Source organism: Arvicola amphibius, chromosome 10 (genome assembly GCF_903992535.2).
Source record: "Arvicola amphibius chromosome 10, mArvAmp1.2, whole genome shotgun sequence".
NCBI lineage: Eukaryota > Metazoa > Chordata > Mammalia > Rodentia > Cricetidae > Arvicola > Arvicola amphibius.
The window spans coordinates 80,285,856-80,312,765 of NC_052056.1; the positions used below are offsets into that span (position 1 = coordinate 80,285,856).

Here is a 26,910-nt window from a genome sequence, read left to right on the forward strand (position 1 = left end):
GCTACATCCTGGACTGACTTCTTGGGGCCATCTCCATGGGCACAGAAAAATTTACTCTTTAACCTTCTCTTGAATCAATTGCCCCCGTGAACCCAGCTAAGGAGTGCATCTCGTCCAGTAAGCACAAAGGCTTTGGAAGAGGGCGGGAGGAGGTGGTCCTTGGGATGGCCCACGTAGTCAGGGGAGCACCCAGTCACCTAGGAGCCTTGCAGAAGTGTCCCAGCCCTGTGCATACCCTGGCCTTGGTCATTGGAGAGCCGCTTAAGTTGGGGCCTCTCAGCGCGCTGGTGCCTCCATAGGGCTCGAGTTTGCAGCAAGTTAGAGTTAGCTGTGGAAACTCCCGCCACACCACACCCCCAAGGACATAGGACCGCCCCCTGGGCTCTGCAGAGCAGGGCTGTGTCTAAGTCTCTCTTCTGGAATGAGAACAGAGCTGAGAAGATTGCAGTCAGGTAATGAGGATGGGGCTGGGGGAGACAGGGGCGCCCCTCTTCTGTCCAACCTCAGCGGTATCTCAGGCTAGGGGGGTGTCCTGCCCTGCACGCGGCTGCTGCGGGGCAGCCGACCAGCCTGGGGGCCTGGAGGGAGGAAGGAAGCCCTGGCCACCCTCCATCCTCGTGATTCGCGTCTGCCCCTAGGCTGGACCTTTGTCAGTCACGGCTGGGGCCTGGTTGGGGATGTTGGGGGAACCAGGCCAGGCCTGGCGGGCGCCATGGGGTGACTGAGGTCCCGTGCTACTTCGTGGACTGTAACTTCCCACCCCACTATCCTCCCAGGGGAATGGGGCATTGACAAGCACCTCCTCTCTTAGTGGGTGTTACCAGGAACCACATACACCCATCATTGTGTGACCGGTGGAGGAGGTAACAGTGTCCCCCTCCTACAGTTGGAGAGAGAGTCAGCAAAGAAGGCACAGCCAGCTCAGCCAGCAAGGCCAGCAGGTGGGTGTAAAGCCCTAAGCCCTGTTTTCCATCCCAGAGCCCCAGCCACTCCAGGGAGACAGCAGGAGGGAAGGGGGTGCGGGTAGTGCTGGTGCCCCAGGAGACCCCCAGAAGTCAGCCTACCGGTGCATCCTAGCAGGAGGAATCCCAATTCCGCAGCTTCTTCTGTAAACAATTTGAACCCCCTGGTGGGAAGGCTGGAGGACTGAGAGCAGCATGCATTCCCTCCAAGCCCCACACCTTTACCTAGCGCCTATGTCCACTGAGTGCAGGGCTCTACACACCTTAGCTGTGGGGCTGGGCCTCTCTGTGTCTTAGTGTACTTTTCTGCTCCCATAGCATTCTTTTTTTTTCTTGGGGGGAGGTGGTTTTTAGAGACAGGGTTTCTTTGTAGCTTTTTTAGAGCCTGTTCTGGAACTAGCTCTTGTAGACCAGGCTGGCCTCGAACTCAGAGAAATCCGCCTGCATCTGCTTCCCCAGTGCTGGGATTAAAGGCGTGCACCACCACCGCCGGGCTCCCAGGGCATTCTGAGTGGCGCCTGTCTCTCAGGTCTGCTGAGATAACTGGGGGAGACTTAGCCCCCTCCCCATCTAGCACAGGGTCACCTGGGAGCTGTATTTCTCCACATCTTGCCTTACCCCTCGGAAAGTGTTTCCGCATCCTGGTCGCTTTGCTTCAGGTTGGTGGGGACTCACCGAGGTTTGCAGTATTTCCTGACCACCCACCAGCAGCTTAAGGTTTCTTGAGTAAGGCAGCCAGCAACTTCTGCGTCCAGGACTCCCCTGGCCGAAAGACTGGTCAAGGCAGGGTTTGAAAATCTCTAGGCTGAGACTTACCCAACTCCAGAGCTTCCTTTGGCCCACAGCCCTCCCTTGACCTTGGTTTAGCAAGGAGGAAGCTCGGACTGCTTATGTCACCAGACTTCTTTTCCCAGCTACCCCAGTGTGTGGCTGGAGTCTTTGTCACCCCATCCTAACTCCCACTCCATCTAGGCGAAGTACAAGTTCTGGCCTACACAGATCGTGAGTCTGGCCGCTTTGATGCCCAAGTCCAGACCTCCATCCATCGTGTCCCTACCACAACTCTTGTTCCCCCAGCTCCTCATCATTCTCACAAGCTGGGAGCCCTGGTAGATCCCCCACCTTACCCCCACTTCCTGTAATTTATCTTAATTCACATCTCTTGCCCATGCGTCACTCTGTCCTCTTAAGTTCTCACTGTCAAAGGACCTTCCTCTTGTCCCCACAATCTTCTTGAAATCCAGGAAGCCCCTGTGTCACTTCCTCAGGAGCCTGGCCCCTCCACCTGAAAGAGCCAAGCTTCTCATTTTGTGCCTTTCTCCTGTCACCCTCAGCACTGTGTGTTGCCCTTGTGGTGTTTGTGTTTCCAGGCTCCATCCATCTGTGCTCCCTGGGCCCAGCACAACACCTTGCATGGAGGAAAGGCACACAGGGCTCCATATCTTTGCAAGCAATGAGCACAGACTTATCGGTCTGGTTGCTCAATGGCCTGCTTTCCCCACCTCTGCCCAGACCCTCGTGTGGCCTTCCTCCCCGCTCGTGTGGCTTTCAGCTTCTTCTGTGCAGGTTTTTGTGGTTGGTCACACCATCCGCTGTGCTAGAACATTGCTGCCCATGGATTTGCTAGGAAGTCCTGTGGGATGGTTTCTGAAACAGAGTGGCCAAGTCTAGGACATAGCCATTTGGAAGGTGCTGGTCCCTGTTGCTAGATGTCTGTCTAGGTCACATCTCTCCAGCCATGGCGAAGTTTCTCCATAGCCACTCAAGCATTGGGTTTTATCATTTTTATATTTGGACTAGTTTATTGTGGAAGACATGAGAGTTTGAACCCCTCAGTCAGGGCTGGAGAGATGGCTCAGGGGTTAAGAGCACAGCCTGTTCTTCCAGAGGTCCTGAGTTCAGTCCCCAGCAACCACTTGGTGGCTCACAGCCATCTGTAATAGGATGTGATGCCCTCTTCTGTCATGCAGGTGTACACACAGAACACTCATACATATAGTAAATAAAAAAAAGAAACCCTCTGTCCTTGGCTGGCGAAGCCATGTTTTTCTATATGTGAGTTAGTTCTGTTTTGAAAACAAAGGGATCTCAAGTGTTCTTTTTTTTTTTTTGGTTTTTCGAGACAGGGTTTCTCTGTAGCTTTGGAGCCTGTCCTGGATCAAGGGTTCTTTAACTTCTCTTTTTACCTACATGGAGGGAGGTTGTTGATTTGTTTTAGTTTTTGTTTTTGTTTGGTTTTTCGAGACAGGGTTTCTCTGTAGTTTTGGAGCTTGTCCTGGAACTAGCTCTAGTAGACCAAGCTGGCCTCGAACTCACAGAGATCCTCCTGCCGCTGCCTCCTGAGTGCTGGGATTAAAGATGTGTGCCACCACACCCAACTTTGTTTGTTTAACTACATTTAGTGTGTGTGTGTGTGTGTGTGTGTGTGTGTGTTTGCACAGTGTACTACACACATGTAGAGGTCAGAGAACAATCTGCCAGAATTGATTTTTCTCCATCCACTCTGTGGGACAAACTGAGGTTGTCAGGTTTGGTGGCAAGGTCCTCTACCAGGTGAGCCATCTCTCTGGCCCTTCCCCTGCAGGCGTGAAGGTTGCATTCGAGTTATCTCCTGTCTGTGTAGTAGCTGAGCTCCACTGTTGCCAAAGCTGCTGAGGCCCCCTGGCAGTCATTGGGCTGGATGGAGGGCACAAGAGAAGAGAGAGGCTCAAAGGAAAGGGAGCTTTTGGAGGGGTTAAGTCTTTGAATATTTTTCTCAGACTGATGATATTTTGCTTCTGTAGCTAGAAAAATAACTCGGGGGGCTGAGACGATGGCTTCGCTGGTCTCGCGTGCCAGCATGAGGACCTGATTTTGACCCTGGTTCTTACATAAAAAGCCGTTGGTGATGCTAGCTGTCCAGAATCCCAGTTCTGGGAGGTAGAGGCAGGGAGATGCAGGCTCATTAGCAGTCAGTCTCGCTGAGCTGCTTGGCTCCACGTTCCCTTCCGTTCAGTCTCGCTGAGCTGCTTGGCTCCATGTTCCGCTCAGTCCTACTGAGCTGCTTGGCTCCACGTTCCGTGAGGGGACTTGTCACAAAACAGTCATGTGGAGAGAAACTGAGAAAGATGCCCGGAGTTGGCTTGGCTCACATTTGGGAATATGTACAAACACACACAATGCAAGGTGTGTAGGGTTACCCACTGGGGTTCTGGGATGGGAAGGAGGTGGGACACATCCCTTGTGACCACCAGCAGCCTGGCTGCATTCCCACAGTGGAGTACCTCCATCTAGAGTGAGCCACCACAGTGCGGTCCCCAGAGACTGTAGTGTTCTCAGTTTGTAGCAGGGACTATATATATACATTTGGTGGTTTTAAAAAAGCCCCATCTCTTATCTCATAGTTCTGTGGGTCAAAAGCCTAAAAGCAATTTCCATGGTCTGAACGGAGAGGCCCCCAAGCCTTCTTTCCAGAGGTCTGGGTGGATCTGAGGGTCCTTGCTAGTTTTTAAGGGTGCACATAGCATGCATTAGCCTCCCTCCATAGTGGGGGACACCCGACATCTTCAGGCTTCTCTCTGCTGGCAGCTCTGTTGCTCTCATACCTCTGCTGCTAAGACAGACCCTTCTGGTGACAGCGTGTCCACCTGGGCAGTCTCCTCTTGCACAATCTTGAATTTAATGGCTGTGCACACATAAAGTGACAAACTCCTGGGTTCCAGATGAAGGAGCCTGGGTGCTCAGGGGGTCTGTCAATCTACATACTACACCCTAAAAGGATGTAAGTATGGTTCTGAGAGAGGAGCATGTCACTCATGTTTGTGTGAGAAGAAAGTGAAGGGGGAGCATGCACACCCCCTTCGTGAGGAAAAAAGTGAACTCCCAGAAGGTCACTTAGTTGCTGGTCAGAACAGACACTTCTGGGAAGGAGGCGCAGGGTAGAGACTGACTCACTGGCATGTATCTCTCTCCATTGTTGAAAGTTTTACTATATGTCTCTGTCACCTATGTTAAAAATAATCTTAAACAAATCACACATAGTCATTCCAGAACCAAAGAGAAAGAAAAGAGCTACCAATGCCCAGAGTTTTCCTTTAAAAGGTGGGCAAGGGCCTGGAAAGATGGCTTAGAGGTAGCATGTGTGCCGTACTTGCTGAAGGCCTGAGTTCATTTCCCAGCACCTACGCTGAGCAGCTGACAACCACATTAAACTGCAGCTTCAGGGGAACGTCTGTCTGGCCTGTGAGGGCATGTGCGTTCACATGCACAACCCTGCACACCACACACCCCCACACACACGCGCACACACACACCCACCCACACACACGCACGCACACACACACACGCGCGCGCACATACACACGCACACACTTTAAAAATAAATCTTAAACTTATTTGTTGGGGGGTTGCACACCTTTAATTCTGTGCTAGGGAGGCAGAGGCAGGTGGATCTCTGCGAGTTCAAGGCCAGCCTGGTCTACATAGCAAGCTCCAGGCCAGCCTGAGCTACATGTTACAAGAATTTCTTTTCAAAGTGTGTGTGTGTGCGTCCCACAGCACATGTGTGGAGGCCAGAGGGAAACCTGGGAGAGTCTGTTCTCGCCCTTCCCACCATGAGCTCAAGTCGTCAGATATGGTAGCAAGCACTTTTACCTGCTGCACCATCTCACCATCTCTGATTTATTTTTCTTTTGGTTTGTTTTTCAAAACAGGGTTTCTCTGTGTAACAGCCCTGGCTGTCGTGGAACTTGCTCTGTAGACCAGGCTGGCCTCGAACTCATAGAGATTCACCTGCCTCTGCTTCCAGAGTGCTGGGATTAAAGCCCAGCCCGATTTTCCTTTTTAATTTTGAGACAGGACCTCACTATGCAGTCCAGGCTAGCCTTGAACTCATAATCCTCCTGCCTCAGCCTCCTGAGTACCAAATTACAGATATACCACCATGCCAGGCTCAGCATACAAGGTGCTAAATCTAGTGTTTTCCCTTAATGTGGTGTTCTCAGGGCTCGTGAACTGTAGCAGCTGTTAGTGGTTCCTTTTTGAAGGCTAGATAGTATTCCATTCTAGCCCTCCATTGGCGGACCTGGTTGTTTCTGTTCACTGGCCACAGTGACAACTGTACACATCTCACAGATGCCCGAGGGTGGATCTAGAGCTCAAACAGGTGTTTATCAATATTTGTTTGACTGTCTTCCCAGATAGTACCCTTCCAACACATTTTGTGACCTTATTTTCAGGTGCTGTTCAAACTGTGAGAACAGATTGCAGAGCATACCCTCGGTGACAGCAGGGTGACACATCGGTTCTGTCATTGTTGGATCCTGAGACAAAAGGGAAAATGGCTTCCCAAGACCAAAAGGTAAATGTTGTCTGGAGGCTCCCGCTGTAAGAGGAGCAACCTGTGGAAGTTTCTTGCAGGTCAGAGAGAACCCCCAGTGTAAGGGTTGCACCGTGCCTGCAGTCAGAGCAGGAAGGCTGCGGCCAGGTTTCACAGGACCCGGAGGCAGGGGAGCCACGGTCCACCATGCAAACCCTGATTTCTAGTTTAAGAACCATGATGTCAGAGCTTGGCTGGGTGTGGTGGGGCAAACCTACAATCCTAAAACAGGAGGGTCAGGGTCAAGAGTTCAAGGTCATCCTCAAGGCTACACAGGGAGTTTGAGACCAGCCAGAACTGGCTCAATGAAGCAAAGTCAGGATTCCTTGATGCCCAACTGCGAGAAGGCACAGCAGGGTCTCAGACTTGGTGCTGTGGGTATTTGTAGTGAGGAGTGGGCTTGGTAAAACTGCTGGGCTCTTCAGGAAGGTTCTTGGCCCCCAGCATGGAAGGCTACCTACAACGAGTGGGATGAAGTTGTCTTCAGTCTTTGGTTGTCGTGAGGGACAGGTGACATGGCGGGGATGATGGCAACACTGGTCCAGGTTGCGTTTTGGTTTGTGTGTGTGTGTTTGTACTAGTGACCATGAGCATTGATATAGGCAGAGGTGTCCTCAGATGGAGCAGCCACAGCTGAAACTAAAATAGGGGTCCAGGTGAGTCTGGGGCAGAATGAAGAAGGACAGTTGCAGGGATAAACTGCGAGGTGCTGAAGGCTTGTCACCGGCCTGTACCAGGATGTGGGCCAGGAGGGGAAGTAGATCCTGGAATGCAGAACCCAGCTAGGACACACTTTGGGGAACTGGAGTCGGGTGGGGCATACTCTCACCACAGAGGGGCTATCTCCATTGTTGACTGGCTGGCCAGGACCTCTTATGGCAGGCAGCATGCTCCTGCCCTGGCTGAGCCTGGCCTGGTACACCATGCTTTGCCAAGTTGTCCAGCATGCCTAGATTTTTCTTTTTTTAATTACACTTATGTATTTATATATTTGTGTGTCTGTGTGTTCGCATGTGTACTGTGCCGTGGCATATTTGTGGCTGTCCAAGGACAACTTGTGGAAGTTCATTCTCTCTTTCGACCAAATGGGTCCCGGGATCAAACTCTGGTTGTCAGGCTTGGTGGCAGGTACTGGGGACAACTGCCACTTATGTCGCAGGCTGCCGACTCCACAATGGGACAAGCAAGGGTTGTGGTACATATTCTGGTCTTATTCCACAGTTCAGATGAATGCATGTGCCCGGCCCATCTGCAGGGCTTGGAAGCCAGGTGCGCAGAGCTGGGGGTGGGCGCCCCATTGGATCACTTCCTCTGGAGGAGCTGAGCTTGGCTGTGGCTGTCAGCCTCGCTGCACTTTCGGGGTGCTTGGGAGCTCTGAGTGTGACCGTTGTATGCCAGGTAATCCTGGGGTGTGGCTCAGCCATGGAGGCTTATCTGCTCTGCATGAGGCCCCCCAGGTACCATCCCAGCTCTGCAGGAATGCTTCCTGGCCGTTCTAACATGCAGCTGGCCCTCTGTGAACGGCCAGCGGCACTGGCGGAACACAGCTTTGAGAGCTTCCTTCCCTGTCGGGAAGCTCCACTCAGGTAAAGTCAGGCCCTTGACCATGACATAGATAAGAATTTCAGGACAAGGCAGACTGAGACAAAGGTAGTGAGTTCATTAAGTATTTAGACTGACAGACAGACAGATGGAAGGACAGACACAGCCTTAAGGCATGGGTTTCAGCTTCTTCTTTTTTGGGGGCGGGGGCGGGTGCCTTGGCTGCCCTGGGATGCACTCTGTAAACCAGGCTGGTCTCAAACTTAACAGAGATCTGCCTGCCTCTGCCTCTGCTGACTGAGTGCTGGGATTAGAGGCGTGCACCACCACCACCTGGCAGGTGTCAGCTTCTTGTGAGAGGTGCACTTAGGTGTGTTTGATGGCTACATGTTTAAAAAGTGGTTGCACTCTTTAGGCTGAGGAGGCTCAAAGTCACACACGCCCCAGCCCTAAGTGAGCACAATCCACTTGTCCTTGACATTCATGTCTGAGGTGTCTTTGGAGCAACATACACTGTCCCTGTAGGTCATCTCTGCTCTGTCAGCTGTGCTGAGGTTTTCCTCAGGTAGCTGGAGACACAAACTGGATGACGGAGAAAATGGCTTCTTTCCCGTTACATGACTCCTCCATGTTCCTTGGCTCATTCCAGAAGGGAGTAGCAAGGAGGGGCCTAAAGCCTTTCTTCTGCGGCCTCCATGGCTGGAGCATCACCCTCACACTGGTAACCAGGTGACAGCCACACAGCTTCCAGATGGGAAATTTGCGCTTCCTCTGCCTTTATGAAGCAGCCCAGCTTGTGATACCGGGTGATGTGGTATGGCTGGTGTCACAGGCTTTGCGTCTGTCTCTCATTCCCTGAACATCATCCTGTCTGTCCTCTAGGGAAAGGAGCAGGACACTTCCCTGCCTGTTGGGACAGGGTGGCCATCAGCCCTTTAGACAGTAGAGGGGTCCACCTAGGGTAACGTGTCAGAGTGCCAGGGATGAGGCATGGTAATTCTGTCTGGGAGAACTTCTGTCCCAGGCTTGGCTTCAGCAGCCCTGGGCTACATCTTGAGTGGGGAATGGGAAGCAAGGGCAACTCCTCCAGGCACCCTGGATTACAGTCCAGCTCTGTTTCCTAGCTATGTGACTTTTAGCAAGTCTCTTATCCTCTGTCTTCGTTTTTGGCATCGGCAAATGAGGCCGATCTGGAGCCATGTGGTCGGGATGTGGCGTTGTTCTAGGCAACTCTGAATAGAGGTCCTGAGTTAGTGGCTGTTCTAGGGTTGGGGAGGACGTGCCATCGTCCCATTCTTTTGTGAAAGTCATTGTCCCACACAGCCTCCAAGTGTATCCCTGACCTTCCAGGTGAAGGTGAGTTGAGCATGGCTCTCTCTCGACAGACCTGGCTCACAAGTCCCCCACACCTGAGTTAGTCAGCCATAGAGGGGTTGTTTTTGCAAACCTCAAACTTCCTCCCCACCCTTGAGAAGGAAAGACTTCAACGCCTATTTACAGACTTCCCTGATTTTATAAATAGGCATTCCTCAGAACACACACAGAGCCAGGGTGGGGGCAGGGCAGGTGGGCTCACTGCCTGCTGCCGCTCACGGGGAGACACTTCCAGTGGAAGATATGGTGTGTGTAGGAACCTGTGCAGCCTGCACCCTGGGGTGTTCAGTCGGGCGTGAGGGTGACAGAGGAGGTGCAGGAGTGTATGATCAGGACAATCTGGCCAGCACCCCTGAACTGGGTTACTTGGAAGGAACCTAAAAGAGGAAAGAAAAGCTAGATACAGCACTAGAGAGGTTACATATTCCAGGCCAGAGGAAGCCACATGTGCAAAGGCCCTGAGGCCAGGCAAACCTGCCTAGAACAAAGGCTGAATGGAGGCAGTGTGGCTAAGCAGGGAGAGGCATCCGAGACCAGGTATGTGGGCAGAGCTACAGCTGGAGGGGGAGACGGGGGAGCTGTTTTTACCATTTAGAGTAGGGGGAAACCAGAGACATTTGAAGCAAAGGACTATGGGAGGGTCACAAACACCATCTTGTGTTCAGTGCCTTGCTGGCAAGGCTGCAAGAAAGCAGACATGAACCCCAGGTGAAACCAGCCAAGGGGAAGGCATTGGGCTGAGACCGCAGGAAGCTGGCCACACGCAACAGACTTTCCTCCCTGGGGTTACAGAGGGCACATTGCTTCCTCTAGCAATGAGCTGTGACAGGACACAGGGTGTTCAGGACCAGAGAAGCCCGTTAGACACCAGACCACACCCACAGGGGTTTTAGTTTTATGAGACAGGCTCTTGTTTTGAATTTTCAATCCCCCTGCCTCAGCCTCCTGAGCGCAAGAATCCCAGGTGTGCACCAGAAGGCTCGGTCCTATGAAGAGGTGATCTCTTGGGGACTCCCCTGGCTAAAGGGACAGCAGGAGGTCAGGGTAAAGGAGACTGCTTTCTATAGGAGGGAGGGGCAGGATACCATGTCCCTTAGGGAGCATAGTTCTGAGATACCAGAAGGCAGAAAGGCAGGCAGGCTGTCTAAGGACAGCAGCTGCCAGCCACCTAAGCTCTCTCCATTCTGTACAGATGGGGTGGAGCTGGGGAGCCAGCTCTGAGTTCGAATCCCCAGAAACCAACACAAATTTGGGGTGGGCCTTCACATATATGTGCATGTGCCCTCACACACATGCAAGAATGAAGGATGGGTGTGAGGCTTGCTGTGTGAGCATAAGAACCTGAGTGCCAACCCAGAATCCTCACAGAAAGCCGGGCATTGTTGGTACATGCTATAATCTTGGGGCTGGGACGAAGGGGACTCACTGACCTAGCCTGTGCACCCTAAGTTCAGTGAGAAAGCCTATTGGGGCAGGGAGGGAACAGTGCCTAAAGATGGCACCTCAAGTTGACCTCTGGCCTCTACATGTGTGTGTGTGTTGTGTGTGGTGTATGTGTGTGTGCACACACATGTATAGATGCAGGGTGGCAGCAGGAAGCTATGGGCAGGGTCATCCTTCAAGGACAGTAGCAGATGTTGGGAAGGCACAGATGACAGGTCAAAGGTCAAGAGTCATTCAGTTGCTGAAGTTCACAGGCTGTGGGGCCTGGGAGGGGATAGAGGTCATGCTTGAGGATGAGCTTGCCTGCCTGAACGTGGACACAGCTGACCCACTGACGTGCTGGCTGCCATGTGACAGGGCCTCAGCTTCCCTATCAAAGAGAGAAGACAGTATATTCAAACCTCGATTTTGCCCCTCGTTCAGGTAGCTTGAAGAACCAGCTTTTCTGTAGTTGGATACGGAGGCACACTCTTTTGTGATCGCCACAGTCAGGAGGCAGAAGCAGGGGGATTTTGAGTTTGGCGCCAGCCTGAGCTACATAGCAAGAGGTGGGGGCTTCCTGGCTACATCTTCTTGTCTGCTGCATGCCACAGGGCTCCTGGTTGCTGCAGCTCGTGCCGCTGTCACTTGTCACTTCTAGCTTTGGTCACAGTTAGAAATTCGCACACTGAAAAATTAAAGCAGGGGCTGGAGCCATGGCTCGGCCGGTAAGAGCACACTCTGTCTCTGCACAGAAGCCAAGTTCAGGTCCCAGAACCCATGTCAGCAGCTCCAGGGCATCTGATGCCCTCTTCTGGCCTCTGCAGCACCTGCACACACACACACACACACACACACTCACACACACTCACACTCACTCCTATGTGCTGCGGTTAAAGGCGTGCTTCACCTTGGCCTGGCTGGTTTTTAGCTTTTTGATTGTTTGTTTTTACACAGGGTCTCAGGAGCCCAGGCTGGCCTTGAACTCACTATGTAGCCCAGGATGACTTTGGATTCTTGAGCTTCCCGCTGGTACCTCCCATGTGCTGGGGGTACAGGTGTAAACTGTCAGGCTTTCTAGTTTGTGTTGTTTATTTATTGTGTGTGTGTGCATGAGAGGAGATCAGATGGCAGCTCTGTTCTCTCCTCCTCCCATGCAGGGTCTGCTGATCACACTCAGGCCATCACGCTCAGTGGTTAGAGCCTTCGCCCAGAGCCGCCTCGAAAGCCAGCTTTCCAGTATGCTTTTAGAAAATGGGCATGGTGACATGTACCTGGTCCCAGCTATCAGGGAGGCTGAGGCAGGAGGATTGCTTGAGCTCAGAAAGCCAGCCTGGGCAGCACAATGAGATCTCACATTAAAAAACAAAAGGGGCGGGGCTGGAGAGATGGCTCAGAGGTCTTCCAAAGGTCCTGAGTTCAATTCCCAGCAACCACATGGTGGCTCACAACCATCTGTAATGGGGTCTGGTGCTCTCTTCTGGCCTGGAGGCATACACACAGACAGAATATTGTATACAAATTAAATTAAGAAATAAATATTTAAAAAAAAACAAACAAAAGGGGCTAAAAAGCCAGTGTGGTACCGCCTTCAAAGCATTGCTCTCTAGGGGCTGTAGGAGTGTCCCCTCTTTGGCACCTGTCTCCCGCCACTGACTTGTGACATATGACTATAGGCCAGTGTTTCTGCCTCCTCTGACCTCAGTTTCCCCTCCTATGAATGCAGAAATTGTGTCCCCTGCCCTGCTTCCTTCTCAGGACTATGTAAAAGCAAGTGGGGTTGCCTGTGTGTCCCAGCAGAAGAGAGGGGCTGGAGTTAGCTTCAGCTCCTCTTGGCTTGTAGAATTGCTGTCTCTGTCATCATGTGACCTGGTCCCCTGGATCTCTTCTGCTCCTACGGACACTAGCTGCCACCATCCAGAGTGATTCCATCTCAATAGCTTAGTGACTTTGTCAGCAGAGACCCCATTCAAAGAACGTCACTTCCCATTGTTCCAGAGGGACCCCGAAGTTCAGCCTGTTAATGCACTGGCAGGGAACCACTAGCTGCCTGGGTTCTCTTGACCCTGTGTTCTAGAACATGGTCTCTGAGTCACACAGCCCTGAGGCTAAGCCTGACTCTGCCATCTTCCCCACACTGAGCCCCTCAGTGCTGGCCTGGGCTACTGTGGGAGAGAAGCTCATTTGTGGTCATGCTATATAACATGATGCCTGGGTGTGGTGATGGCAGGTGCTCCAGGGTCTTGCTGGAGTTCTGGGTCGAGGGTTGTGGTCAAGGCCCCCAGAGTAGCTCTGAGGGGGAGCGGGGACATGGGGAAGGCTTTTGGGAACAGGGACTTGGGAGTTGGCTGTGTTTCTTAAAATGTACCTTTTTCTGTGGTGTTGGAGGTCATTCTGCAGGGAGGGAGGGACTTTCCCCTCCTCCAGGTGGCAGTTTGGCCCCTGTGAGAATACAGACAGCCTTAGGAGGCATGTGTATGTCTCCACTTACCCTTTCCCAGGTTAGTCATTTGTCTGGTGTGACACCTGTCACATGTCATCACATTGCCTTGGAGGGACAGCTCCCCGGTTCCATTATGTGCGAATTTGTTCATTAACTATTTATAGAGCCCTTCCCTGGGGTACAGGGGTACAGGGGTACAGTGAATTGACACTGTGTGTTAGCAGCTAGTGATGGGGGGAGCTGGGGAAGGAACACCTAGGTCCAAGACCTGGATGATATATAGGGTAAGATGGGTCCCAGTCCTGAGCCAGTGAGACCCTGGAGTTGGAGTGTGGTGGGGACAGTGGGAAAGGTAGGACCCAGCCTGGCTGGCGCTGTGTGGGAGACACAGCAGGAGTGAGGGGAGTGGAGCAGTCCAGGCCAGAGGCAATGGCCGCAGCAGGGACATAGGAGCTGGGAGCTGTTAGGTGACATAGAGCAGGGACAACAGGAGGGAACCTAACCGGATCTTCAGCTCTCTGCTTGGGCACAGTGGCAGTGATGCTGTGGCCCCGGGGGAGCAGATTTGGTGGGGAAGTGAGCTGAGTTTGGGCCACAGCATGCTACCAACATGGCGGCAGCTGAGACCAGGCTGTGTACTTGAACATGAGCAACACAGAACACAGGACTGCTGAGACCACAGGAAGTGGAGATGCCCCAGCCTGCCAAGGTCAGGGTCGGACTGCCAAGGAAGTCAGCGTGAGAGACCGAGCAAGGAGAGGAAAGAGGTGGAAGCCTATGGTGAAAAATGGGGTCAGAGTCTGGGTGATGATTGACAGATCAGAACCTGGTGGGCTGAACTCTGGTGAGAGAGGTGTGTGTGTGTGTGTGTGTGTGTGTGTGTGTGTGTGCGTGTGCGTGTAAGTGTGCACTCTACACAGGTGCAGGGTGAGGTTAGCTGCACGCTGGTCAGGAGCCACCAGCCATGTGTTGTTTGCTTTTGAGAAAGAGCCTCTCACTGGCCTGGAAGTCTCCCTTTAGGATTGTAGACTACCATACCCAACTTTTTATTTAGTATTTTATTTTTATTCTTAAAATTCTCTGTATGTGTGTGGGTATGTGCACATGAGTGCAGCTGCCGGAAGAGGGTGTCAGATCCCCTGAGGCTGGAGCTACCAGCAGTTCTGAGGTGCCTGCCCTGGGGGCTGGGAATTGAGCCCCACTCCTCTGCAAGCGTAGCCCTTGCTCTTAACTGCTGAGCTGTCTCTCCAGCTGCTGTGCCAGCTTTTATGTGGGTGCTGGGATTCAAACTCAGGTCCTTACACTTACACAGCACATACTGCTGAGCATCTCTACAGCTCTGGCCTGGGCTTTGACCACAGGACGAGGAACACCAGGTCAGAGAAGAATATGGATAGCAGGGATTCCTGGTGTCGGTGCCAATCCCTCCACTGTAAGGTCTGCAAGTCCTGGGCCCATGTGACAGAACCCACAACTTCAGGGGACAGTGGGGGGGGGCGGGGAATGATTTTCCATATTGGTGACATAGGGTTGCCACTGAGGCCACAGGAGCCTGGCCTGGGCAGGTGCTCAGTGGGTGTCACAGAACCCCTCTTTCTAGGTTTGTGAGAGGCCGGGGTGAGGACAAGGGCTGTGGTCAGCCCCTTTCTGGAACTTTCCTGCTTCTGACATGGCAGTCTTGACTTAAAACCAGAATTCTTTTCTGCTCTACTGGATACCACAAGTATTTTCATCCCAGGTCACTCAAGTCACTTCTTGACTGTTCAGAAAGTTTCAGAGCGAAAACTTGCCTCTCCTGTGAGATGCGGTTTTGGCAGAGAGCCTCAGCGACTTTTGCCTGAGGGGTAAGGTATTTCCTGGGGGAATTCATGGCTGTCCTGGGAGGAGGGAGCCTTGGGCAAATGTCACAGTGGGCTCAGGATACACAGCCCCTCCTCGGTACTGAGAGGAGAATGGAAGGAGAGGCTGTGGAACTGGGAGAGGAGTCTGGCTATGGCTTATGATCCAGAAAGGACCACTCTGAGGAAGAGGCATTGCAGCCAGCTGAGACTTCAGGCTTGGGGATGAATAAACCAAAGTTAAAATGAGGTGAGGGCAGCAAGGTTACAGTGCTCTGAGGTGCAAGGGAGAAGGGGCAGGCTGCTGGAAGCAGAGAGATTGAGCCTCGCAGGGCTGTGCCTACCACATGAAGGGGCTTGGGTGTTTCCCTTGGATTTTTCTGGAGAGCACAAAGGAACAGTTGTTAGGGTGAGGAGGGCTGTGACAGAGCCAACGTGAGACCTGCTCAGGCCTGGGTAGAGAATGGAAAAGTCAGGGATCAGTAGGAGGCCATGCAGCCTTCCTGGGTCACCAAAGTTTAGACTAGAATGCTGGGTGAGAAGGCTGAGGTGGAGGAAGGATGCTAAGATGCAGGCCTCTGTGACTGGGGCATTAGATGGAGCTGCTCCCAGCAGGCCATGTACTATTTCAAGCTTTCCTTGGGCCTCCTAGCCTTTGAAGAAATCTGCAGTCTGCGGCTCTTGAGGTACCATATAATATGGGTGGTGGGGCAGCGAGGCAGCCTGGGATTCAGATGCCTGCAGAGTCTCCGCTTCCACACTTCAGTTGCCCCCCAGCTACGACAATGGGGTTTCCCCCTGGCGCTTAGCTAGGAGATGTTGGGGCTGTGGGAGGGGGTCTGTTGACCAAATCTAGAGCCTGGAAACATAAGGCCACACAGAACCCTGGGCAGGGTGTGGATGGGGGCAAGACAGACTCCCTTTCTCCAGTCCGACCCAAGGGCACAGTTCTTTATTTCTTGTGTTGCTGAGGATACTGCCAAGGCCAGGAGTGCTAGGCAGGCACTCTACCCATTGTGCTTACAGGCCTCTGTCCATTTCCTTGTATGGTCCTCCTGCTTAGAGTTCTTGTGTTTCAGGCTATGTGCCTATTCTATCAGACGTGAATATTGTGCACCACCACCGCCCCTGGCTTCCTTTCAAGTCTTTCAGCTAAGAGGGAGTCCAGATTTGAATTCTCCTACATGCTCCCTGCTTCTTCTGTCCTTTGTGGGAACCTGTGCCTGCTGAAGAACAAAGCCTTGAGAATTTTCTGTTCCTGAGTGTGACAGTGTGTAACTGTGCCTTTTGTGTGTTTGTCTGTGTCTACTGTGTGATCTCGCGTGTCTATATCCCACAAAGGGCTTCTCTCTGTCCTTATTCAGCAGCACAGGCAGCACCACATGGGGGAGGGATGGGGCACTTACAGGGATCTTACCCAAAACCATACAAGGATCATGTCACTGCCTTCAGCCGATCCCAACTGACTCAGACAATAGTGATACAATGATTTATCAACAATTGTCCATAAATGGATATTCATGTTAGAAAGACACTTTAAACCTCTGTACTTGCTGCTTTCAGCAAATGACACCCATGTATGATCTGGAACAGGGGCATGGAAGAGTGCATGATTTAAGATTACAACTATGTGTTAGCTTAGGTGTAAAAGTTGGTTACACAGGAAGTCCAAAGCAAATAAGGTCAGTGGCTACGTTGTTCACTCTTTTTCTTGGTTTTTGTTTTTGGAGACTGGGGTTTTGGCTGTCCTGGAACTAGTTCTGTAGACCAGGCTAGCCTCAAACTCAGAGATCCACCTGCCTCTGCCTTCTGAATGCTGGGAAAAGGCATGGGCCACCACCACCTGGCGTGCTACATTGGTCTCTTAGAGGCAGATTAAACAAACAGGCTGCATACACAGTGGGATAGCCATTACTCTTGGTTTTTGAGGTAGGGGCTTATTATGTAGCCCAGGCTGGCCTCGATTCCTCATCCTCCTTATCCTTGCCTCCACCTCTCAAATGCTGGGATTACAAGTGTGTGCCATGTTGGATAATCCTGGAAGGAACTCCCCTTTCCATCTATCTGGCCAGGAGTGGCCTGCAGAGTGTAGGGTTGGTATCTCTGAGTTTCCTGTAACGCTGGACTTTTACTTTCGGATGCTTCCTCCACTGCCATCACCAGCTCTCAATTTCTCTGAGAGTGCACGGCTCTTCTGGTATTCACACGTGGGCCTCCTGTTGGGACTGGGCTGTAGTACCGTTGGTGACTGCTGGCCAGACCGCAGGGACATGTCTGGTGGGATTGGGGTTTCCTGTTGCCTCATATACAGTGATATTAGGTTCCAAAAATAAGTGCCCCCCCAAAAACCCCTTTTTTTGACCTGGGCTAGGGTGCTCTGTGCACCCTGGGACCTGGTTTGGGTCCTGCTCCCCATCACAGCCATGGGAACCTCAAGTGCATGTTCTGCCCCGCCCCTCCAGGCCATCACTCGCAGAGCCAAGGTGGCTCCCACCAAGAGGATGAGCAGGTTCCTGAAGCACTTCACAGTGGTTGGGGACGACTACCACACGTGGAACGTCAACTACAAAAAGTGGGAGAACGAAGAGGACGAGGAGGAGCCAGCCCCCACATCGGCCCAAGGCGAAGGCAGTGCCGTGGGTGCAGATGCTGAGGCTGGCCCTGTCCCCACACCCAGGCCGACCCTGGACTTTCGGAACAGGCTGAGGAAACTCTTCAGCTCACACAGGTTTCAGGTAAGAGGGTGAAGTCACCATGTCCCCAAAGAGGGAGCCCCCTCTGCCACTGCCACTCGTGCACCCCACGGGTGTTTCTGAGCACCGACCACATACCATGCTCCGTGGTCTGACCTGGACTGACAGTGGGGGAGGAAAAATGATAGAGAGAGAGAAGGTTAAAGGTCGTTCCAGGGGCCTGTACCTCTAGAGGGCAAGACAAAGGAGGACACGTGGATGCATGCTGCCTCTTAGAAAGATAATATGACTTGAGTGGCAGGCCAGACAGGGAAGGTCCCAGTTGTGTGTGATGCCAGGTAGCTGAACAGCCCAGAATACTCACAGCTGGGTAAACAGATGGGGGCCGTGGGAGGAAGGAAAGAATGGAGGGGGCGGCTGCTTGAGAGAGATGGGATTTCCTTTCGGGTGGTGAAAGTACACTGGAAGCAGACAGTGGCGGCTGCAGGGCCTTGCGACTCCACCCACCGCCACAGAGCTTTAGGCAGCCTAGAATGGTCACTTTATACTGGCTATTCTCCCATTGGGAATCTGCCTGTGTGTAGTCTCCACGTCCACCGAGAGAAGCCTTCCTTCCACAGTGCCTGCTTCTGGACAAGGCCACGTGGGTTTCCTGACTCAAAACCTCATCACCATGGGGCCTCAGACCCGTTTATGGAGAATTAACAAAAATACATAGGGCTGAGGTGATGGTTAAATGGGTAAGGTGCTTGTGTAAGCATAAAGACTTGAGTCTGGTTTCCCAGCACCCAGGGGAGAAGTTGGGTGTGGCAGTATATACTGGGAGGAGACTCCTTAGGGCTCACTGGCCAGTCGGTGAGCCCCAGGTTCCATGAGAGAATTAGGTGAAGAGTAACTGAAGGCACTAATATGGACCTCCGGCTTCCACGTGTGTGCATGGGAGAGTGCACGCACACACTCACACACACGCACACACTCACGCGCGCGCACACACATGCACACACACGCACACACACACGCACACACACACACACACACATGTGCCTGGCTCTCACTGTCACTGCCTCTCTCCGGATTCTGCCATGGGGAGAGGGAAGGGACTTCCTGGCTGAGCTCTGTGGGGGCCATCTATCCCAATCTTGTGAAAGGCAATTTTTCAAAAAGATTTATCATCTTATGTATATATGCATGCGCCTTCACAAGTTTATGTGCACCATTTGTGTGCAGGAGCTCTCAGAGGCTGGAGGGTGTCCAGTCCAGCTGGAGTTCCAGGTGACTGTGAGCCACCTGATGTGGGAACTGAACCCAGGTCTTCTGCAAGAGCAGTAAGCATTCTTTTTTAAAGACGGTTTCTTTGTAGCTTTGGAGCCTATCCTGGAACTCACTTTGTAGACCAGGCTGGCATCCAACTCACAGAGATCTGCCTGTCTCTGCCTCCTAAGCGCTGGGATTAAAGGCATGTGCCACCACTGCCTGGCAAGCAGTAAGCATTCTTAGCCACTGAGCCATCTCTCCAGCCCTCTGAACAAAGGCAGGCTTCTTAGGTAGCAAGCTGGTGTCCAGAAGCATGGCTGCTCCAGAAAAAATGCAAGAGACCAAGGGCATGGGGACAGTCACAGCTCCTGGTGGGTCCAGTACTACAAAGAGGCACTTTGGTGATGCACTGGGGCATCAGAGCCCAACTCCCTTCTGGAAGCAGGGAGCAGTAGCTTCACTCATTGCTGACACTGTTCTCGGGGTGGGGAGGTTATATTGGTCTTTTTTTTCCCACTTAAAGCAAGCCAACAACCCAGCATCCCTTGCGTTCTGCCAGCCCCTCTGTGACTACAGCAGGAAACATAGTATTATGTTGTTGGGGTTGAAATCCAGACCTGCAATTCAAAGCAAACAGGGGGAGCCAGCTTCCTTCCAGCTGTATAGGGAGCCCCAGACCCACCCCCTGTAGATGTCCCTGCCAGTCATGGGTCTGACTCTCAGGCTGGGAAAAAAACGGTGACTATCATAAAGACATTTATCCTCTGAGAGGACAGTGACCCCCTCATTTGGTCCCGTTGTGGATGGCAGCAAGCTGGACGTGACAGTCTGTGGAGTGGCAGGGATACTCCTTAACATCTTGGCTAGCTGTCCCCTGCAGTGGTAAGGATGAAGTCGATGAGCACTGGACAAACTGGGAGTCAAGAGGTCGCCGGTGATTGTCACCTGACACTCAAGCATAGTGGGCCTCGGGGTTGAAGGGCATGTTTCAGTTGGTCAAGGGATTGGTAAGAAAGGAGACTGTGACCTACTGAGTTGGAAAGTAGAGGAGGGGTGTGAGGTTCTTGTGGATAAAGCAGCAAGGTTATTTAATGAGGCAGGGGCTGCTGTGGATGGGCCGTGTGGGGGTGACATGACCAGACAGGTTGAGGATCTTGGATGGAAGCCAGATGGGATGGGAGGAGTCTTGCTCTCTGCTGGTAGGATCTGCAAGACATAGTGACAGAGCATGCTGTCACTTGTCACATGAGCTGGTAGAATCAAGAGGGGACATGGCTGGGAAGAGACAGCTAGAGCAGCATACTCTGCAAACCTAGCCTCATGTGCCCATCGTCCCTGGGAGTAAAGAGCATGGCCAGCTGAGCTCTGGCTTCAGGGTAGGCTGATGGAACCCTGAAGTTGGCACCCCACAGGGGAGAATATGGGTTAACAAAGGGATGTGACTCCCCTCCCACAAAAAGTAACCAGGTAGAGGGGCAGGTTTGAGGTTTGGCTGATCAGTTCATAGAGGTCAAGCATTAAAATTGTCTTTTCTTGGTTTCTCTTTCTCATTTCCAACTTCAGGTGACAGTCACAAAATGTAAAATTAATCTTTTTATTTTGTTTTGTTTTTCAAGACAGGGCTTCTTTGTATAACAGTTCTGGCTGTCCTGGAACTAGCTCTGTCGGGCAGGCTGGCCTTCGAGCTCACAGAGACCCACCTGCCTCTGCCTTCCAAGTGCTGGGATTAAAGGCGTGGGCCACCACCACCCGGCTAAAATGAATCATTTTAAAGTATTTCTGTGATGTGTGGTGCACAGGGCGCTGTACAGCTCACCACTAGCCAGCTCCCTGTCCATCCTGCCCCACCAGAACTGCAGTCTGCATTGTATCTGTGTTCTGGGGGTCACATCACACGTGGCTGAGGGTCGGGTTACCTGCACTCAGTGTAGCACAGGCCCACGCTTCATGCCCTTTGGTAGCTGTGTGGTAAGTCTGTTCTCAATACAGTTGGGCTTTGGTTTTAGACCATGTGACTTTGCTAATCCCCGTGGTTCTAAAATAAACAAGAAATTAAAAAAAATTTCAGGCTGGGAAGATGGTTCAGTAAAGTGCTTGCTGTCCGAGTCAGAGAATCCAAGTTCTGGACCAGAAGCCAGCCTTAACAGAAGACAGAAGATCCTGGTGTACTAGTGCTGAAGAGAGACAGGAGTCCTGGGGTCACTGGCTGGTTAGTCTAGTGAGCCCATGCCACTTGGGCGGTGGTGGTGTACGCCTTTAATCCCAGCACTTGGCATAGGTAACCTGATCTACAGAGCTAGTTCCAGGACAGCCAGGACAGTACAGAGAAACCCTGTCTTGAAAACAAACCAACCAACCAACCAAAAGAATGAGACCCCTGAGTACCCTGTGGGGAGCTTGGGAACTCCTCTCCCTGAGGGGCCCACAGTCTCTCCTACTCCCTGCCCCTGGGTCACCCAGTCTGTTTCTCCTGTACTATCTCTCAAAGCAAATGCCACTCCTAAAAGGCAAATAGGGTTTTGTTTTTAAGTTTCATTTTTCTATTTCTGTGGTTTGCTGTTGGCTGGGGCACACACACAGAGCATGCTTAGTAAGTTATTTAACACATCACTGCCTTGGGACTCTGAGTTCCAGAAGGGGCCCCCAAAGGCTACCTGTCCTCAGGGAGTGGAGTGGTAGTGTTCTCACCCAGTGGGCAAGCTACTCCCAGAGGGTGACATGCCTACCCTGGAGAGTGGGAGGATGGGGAAAGGGGCCAGGATCCCATTCTTAATGTGTTTCCCGGTGGCTCCTGAGAATGAGAGTGGTCCCATCCTGGTCTCATGTCCTCTTGCTCCTCCCCACCAGGTTGTCATCATCTGCCTGGTGATCCTGGATGCCCTCCTGGTACTTGCTGAGCTCCTTCTGGATCTCAAGATCATTGAGCCAGATAAGAAAGACTACGCGGTCAAGGTATGCACATGGCACAAGCACATGTGGTGCGGGTATATAGGTGGTACAGCAGCTACACACCAGCCCCCCCAAGTCACGCATGTACACAGCTCAGGTCCATATGCAGCCAGGGCTTATATAGGGTGCTGCTGATGGGGTCGTTATCTGCAGGCGGGGGTGGGGAGGTGTCGACTGAGCCACTGGATGCTCAGTGCATGTGAACGCGCCCATCCTCCTCCGGCTCTTTCATTTCCCTTGGGTACAGGCCTTACTGTGGTCCCCACTGTGGTCACTGTGAGCCTCAGTATCACCACAGGAGTTGGAAGACCCCTTTGCCTCCTGGCTTCCTTAGCAAGAACCTGGGAACTCTTCAGGTACCACTAGTCTTTATTGCTCCCAGGGAGTGTATGACCCTGCCCGTCATCAGCAGTGGAGTAACAGGTACAGGAAGTGCCAGCATCTGTCTAGCAGGTGCATCCATCCATCCATCCATCCATCCATCCATCCATCCATAGACAGGGTTTCTCTGTGTAGCCCTGGCTGTCCTCGAACTCACAGAGATCCGCCTGATTCTGGGATTAAAGGTGTGTGCCTTTTACTGGACACTGACATTGTCCCCTCCACACAGACTTGGGTTTTGCCCATTGTACTGCAGTGACTGACCATGTGGCTCTGAGCAAGTGCCTGCTCAGCCATAGAACATGTCCCTCTCAGTTGGGTGGCTGGGGCAAAGGACACTGGAGAGCCGAGGTGGTTTTCTTCAACCCTGGAAAGCACTCATGACAGAGTTGTGGCCAGCCCATCTTTACTTTTTAGTTAAGACAGTTTCACTCTGGTCCAGGCAGGCCTTGGACTCTTGATCTTCCTGCCTCACCTTTTCAAGTCCTGGGTTGACAGTCAGGCCTGGCCAGGGATGTCTAATCATCTTCCAAGGATAGAAACCTTGTCTCCAGCACTGAGTCGTCCCTGGTGACCAGGCAGGCATGCTTGGGGTAGACGGTGTGGGCAGAGACGACCATGCGACAGTCAGTGCTCCTTGCCCTTCTGTTCCCCTCAGGCGTTCCACTACATGAGCTTTGCCATCCTGGTCTTCTTCATGCTGGAGATTTTCTTTAAAATCTTTGTCTTCCGCTTGGAGTTCTTTCACCATAAATTTGAGATCCTGGATGCCACTGTGGTGGTGGTGTCGTTCGTCCTCGACCTCGTCCTCCTGTTTAAGAAGCATCAGTTTGAAGCTCTTGGTCTGCTGATCCTGCTGCGGCTCTGGCGGGTGGCCCGGATCATCAATGGTGCGTCTCCGTCTCCTTTGCTCCTAGACTGCATGGGGGTGGGGGGCTGGGCTCTGTGGTCGCTACCAAGGTGGCAATACAGTCACCAGATGCCCGCGATCTCATACCTGGTTTGTGTCACGGCTGCTGCCCTTTGGAATCTGGAGAAAAGTGGATGTAATATTTGGCGCGAGCTGCAGAGCATGATTGCACCAAAGTTGTCTCCCACTCTGGTCATGTTTTCATGGTTACCAGAAGGTAGTCATGGAAGCACGGGACCCTTGCCCCGGGCAGCACAGAAGGGCATCCTCCAGTAGGGAGGCAGGTGGATGAGCAGCTCTCTGTGCTGGCTGCCCAACCCCAGAGTCCCCTCATGGAGCTCCCCGTTTCCCTGAGTTACCACTCCATTGCTGCCATGTGTTACCATCCTCTGGCTTCTAGAGAGAACACGAGGAAATCCTGCTCTGCCCACCTCCAGGCACAAACGCTGCCCCTGGTGCGCATATCCAAAGAGCAGCGCTTCTGTGGGCCCTGGCTGGTCGGTGTTGAAACTGTTCAGTCTTCCCAGGGAAGACAGTGTCCACTTTCCAGCAGTCCCTCCGCAGAGGGTGGCGGGGTGGGGGTGGGGTGTAGTCAGGGGATCTAGATAGTCGTCAGCCAGCTTGGGAAGCCTGAGGTGAGAGAATGACAGTGTGGCCGGTTTTTGGTGGGTGTATCCTGATGGGGCTGTGACCTCAGGAGCCCTAGCTGGTACCTCCTGTCCCACAGCCCTTTGAGCTTGGCAGAGCTGCAGGTTAAGTGGACTGCTGCGACTTGAGATTGAAGCGGTCACAGGTCAGGCAGCTTAGGTCTGGGGAGAAGAGAAAAAAAGCAAACAAGGAACATTCCTTTGTGTCATGTGGAGACAAAGGTGACAGGCCGGTGACACATGGAGTTTAAATGGATTTATCAAAAAGAAAGAGGTAAAAGGTTTATTAAATACACCATAGTGCAGCCACGGTGAGTGGGCTCCAGAGGGGTCTCTCGGCTGAGTGGAGCTGGAAGCCTCACTTGGCAGCTGGGCAGGTGACCTTGTGGTATTCATGGCCCTTATCTGGGTTTGTATCTGAGGGCAACACTGGTCTTTCTTGAGACTGGCCATGGGTCACTGGGGCTGTGTAAGGTATCCCACATTAACAGGTATGCGCTAACCAGTCAGGGCCATGCTCCAACACAGGCGTCCTTGCTTTACTTTTGGTCTTTTTGTCTCCATACTCTGAACTCTGGCCAGGGAAGACAAACAAACAGCTTTCAGTTACTCCTGGGGATGCTTGTCCTTGGGGAATGGGAGCACAGGGGCCTGCAGAGACTGTGCCCATGGGGACCACAGGGAAATACTACCCAGCTGCATACTCTCTGGCTTAGAAATGACCATCTTGCCCTCCTCACTGAGGTTGCCAGTAACAGGTGTCTTGTTCATCTGTCTCTACACATCCCAAGTATATACATGAATTTGAATACAAGTCTTGGGGCCGACAAGAGGACTCAGTGGGTGAAGATACTCACCGCTAAGCTTAATGACCTGAGTTTAAGCCCTGGGGCCCACAAGATGAAAGAAGAGAACAACTGACTCCCACAAGTTGTCCTCTGACATCCACACGCATCCCCCTCCCCCACGCACACAGCATAATATTAAAGCAAGCTGTTGCACCACAGCCCTCCCCTCCCTTGCAGGCATCATCATCTCAGTGAAGACACGCTCAGAACGGCAGATCTTAAGGCTAAAGCAGATAAACATTCAACTGGCCACCAAGATCCAGCACCTGGAATTCAGCTGTTCTGAAAAGGTGAGACTTGGGGGACCGGTTCCACGGCTGTCCCCTCCAGCCCACTACTGCCCACACTCCTATGGCCTACAGCTCTGCCTGTTGCTCCCTCTTCCTGGTCTTTCTGGCTTAAGCATGGGCTCCTGGAGCCAGGCCCAGTTCCTCCTCTGGGCATCTTGTTCTTGTCATCACTGCTTAGGACCCTTCCTGGGAACGGCTCCCCTCAGCAGCTGGAATGCCACAGACTGCGGCTCTTAGCTGTCTGTAGCCCCAGGCCTGCAGGAATGTGGCTCAGAAGCTCATTGCCCAGTGTGTGTCTGCTTTTACCATAGGAACAAGAAATTGAGAGACTCAACAAGCTGTTGAGACAGAATGGACTTCTCGGGGATGGGAACTAGCCTTCCAGAAGCTCTACCCTAGAGAAGCTGGGTGGTGGCCAGAGAGCAATTGTGTGCTGCCAAGTCCAGTCCTCATCTTTGCCTTGGCTTGCGCTCCCTGGATGCTGGGGACACATCTTTGTCAGCTCTGCTGCCTCTTCGGTGTGACCCAGAGCCACCTGTCCACGCCCTCCTCCTGCAGCAAAGGAATCATAGCCACCTTTTCTCAGCGGACTCTGCTGTTGCTTGAAAATGGACAAGGAAGCTGGCTTGTAAAACTTAATGCCATCGCTCCTCTGTGTGTAGGGGACCAGCACATCCTGAGAAGGACAGAAGCTGGCACTTTGCACCAGCCCATTCTAGAAAACCTTTCTTATTTCCTGCTGCACCCCTGGGGGAGCCATCCTGGTGCCCAGCCCCTCCTGGGCAGCACCCAGCTGTACCATCAGCTTCAAACTGGCTCTGCACCCACCACATCTCTCTCAATTACTGTGCAATTAATGTATAAAATAAGCGCTCTCCTTCCCCTGGGCCCGCCTACCACATTCTCTCCTTGGTGGCAGCCCACACCAGCCCACCAGTTATAGAGCTAGCTCACTGCGGGGGCGGGGGGGGGGGCAGACTGCCCTGTAATTAGCATCATATTGGGGTACAATGCCCTCGTGGGCACACATTTTTACACAGCCTCTTGCTGGTTTGTACTTCTCAAAATGCTGATGGGCATTTTGAAGACAACTCCCGACAAATAGGGGATAATGCACTGTGGAGGCCTGTGACCTGTGTGTGCAGGGTGCTGGAACCCTGACCCAACCCCCTCATTCAGCAGAGTGCAGTTCCTGGGAGGAAAAGGAGGTGGAGGGGCAGAGTGCTGGTTTAAGGGTAATGAGCAACTGGGTTGGTGTCCGCCAGAGCCTGGGCCTGGGTGCCCACTGCTGCAGAGGGAAGACCGTCAGGGTGGGTACTCACTCCTGCAGGTCCACTTGTATCACACAAATGGGAAGAAGAAGCTGAAGGGCAGCCTGGCGTTGATGGTGGGTGGGGCTCGGAAGCCTGCCTCTGCAGGGGCTGACACGTCCACAAATGTCACTGTAGTAGAAATGACAATCGTCCTCTCAGGCCCTGGGAGGGGCTGGAATGGAAAGACAGAACAGGCTCGCTCATCATCTTCCTCACTCAGCCACTCTCACTGTCAGCTTGAGGCCGGCAGGTATGCAGAGTTAGCGGGGCACAGCGCAGCCGAGTGCACAACGCTCCAGGCTGATCCAGCAATAGCAACCATGGCTCAGTTTCACAAGAATTGTGACCACAAAGAAAACCCATCAGTGAGTTTTCCCCTCTAAGTACAAGTTAAAGAATGATTTTGAAATTGTTCTAGGAGTCAAAATTACAGTCAGGCATGATGGCACTTGCCCGTTAACGCTCAGGAGGCTGACGCCAAAAGTCACAAGTTTGAGACCAACCTGGGTTACATGAGAAGATCCTATGTCAAAATACCAAATCCCACCAGGCACAGCAGCACTAGCTAGCTTCCTGTCCCTGAACATGGGAGCTATGACGTGACCCTGTCTTTAAAAAAAAAATTGAAATCCAAAAAGATATTATAATCTCTCATACCAAGTAATAAACTTTTCCCGTCACACTGGCT

General features: G+C 52.5%; 2 protein-coding genes across 6 annotated transcripts in view; one reads left to right on the plus strand and one right to left on the minus strand.

The window, feature by feature from the left end:
- The first annotated feature begins 387 nt into the window (after window positions 1–387).
- Hvcn1 (hydrogen voltage gated channel 1) lies at window positions 388–26,902 on the plus strand. 3 transcript variants are annotated; one of them, XM_038345746.1, is made up of 8 exons: window positions 406–452; window positions 812–941; window positions 6,179–6,300; window positions 17,400–17,672; window positions 21,732–21,836; window positions 22,873–23,104; window positions 24,797–24,909; window positions 25,221–26,902. In XM_038345746.1, exons 3-8 carry the CDS (start codon window positions 6,280–6,282, stop codon window positions 25,284–25,286), a joined length of 810 nt encoding a protein of 269 aa, XP_038201674.1. In that variant the 5' UTR covers window positions 406–452; window positions 812–941; window positions 6,179–6,279; the 3' UTR covers window positions 25,287–26,902. The 3 variants fall into 3 exon arrangements, with proteins under 3 accessions (XP_038201676.1, XP_038201674.1, XP_038201675.1); XM_038345747.1 differs by having other exon boundaries at window positions 434–452; window positions 887–941; XM_038345748.1 differs by lacking the exon at window positions 812–941 and having other exon boundaries at window positions 388–452.
- Tctn1 (tectonic family member 1) overlaps window positions 22,185–26,910 on the minus strand; it is a 30,525-nt gene continuing 25,799 nt past the window's right edge. For 2 of the 3 annotated variants that reach the window (XM_038345745.1, XM_038345743.1), the window contains 2 exons: window positions 26,232–26,394; window positions 22,185–23,933 (listed from right to left, as the gene is read on the minus strand). In XM_038345745.1, the coding sequence (XP_038201673.1) occupies window positions 26,251–26,394 (144 nt within the window). In that variant the 3' untranslated portion in view covers window positions 22,185–23,933; window positions 26,232–26,250. Of the gene's footprint in view, window positions 23,934–24,057; window positions 24,346–26,231; window positions 26,395–26,910 lie in introns of those variants that run through there. The other variant, XM_038345744.1, reaches the window with a different exon arrangement.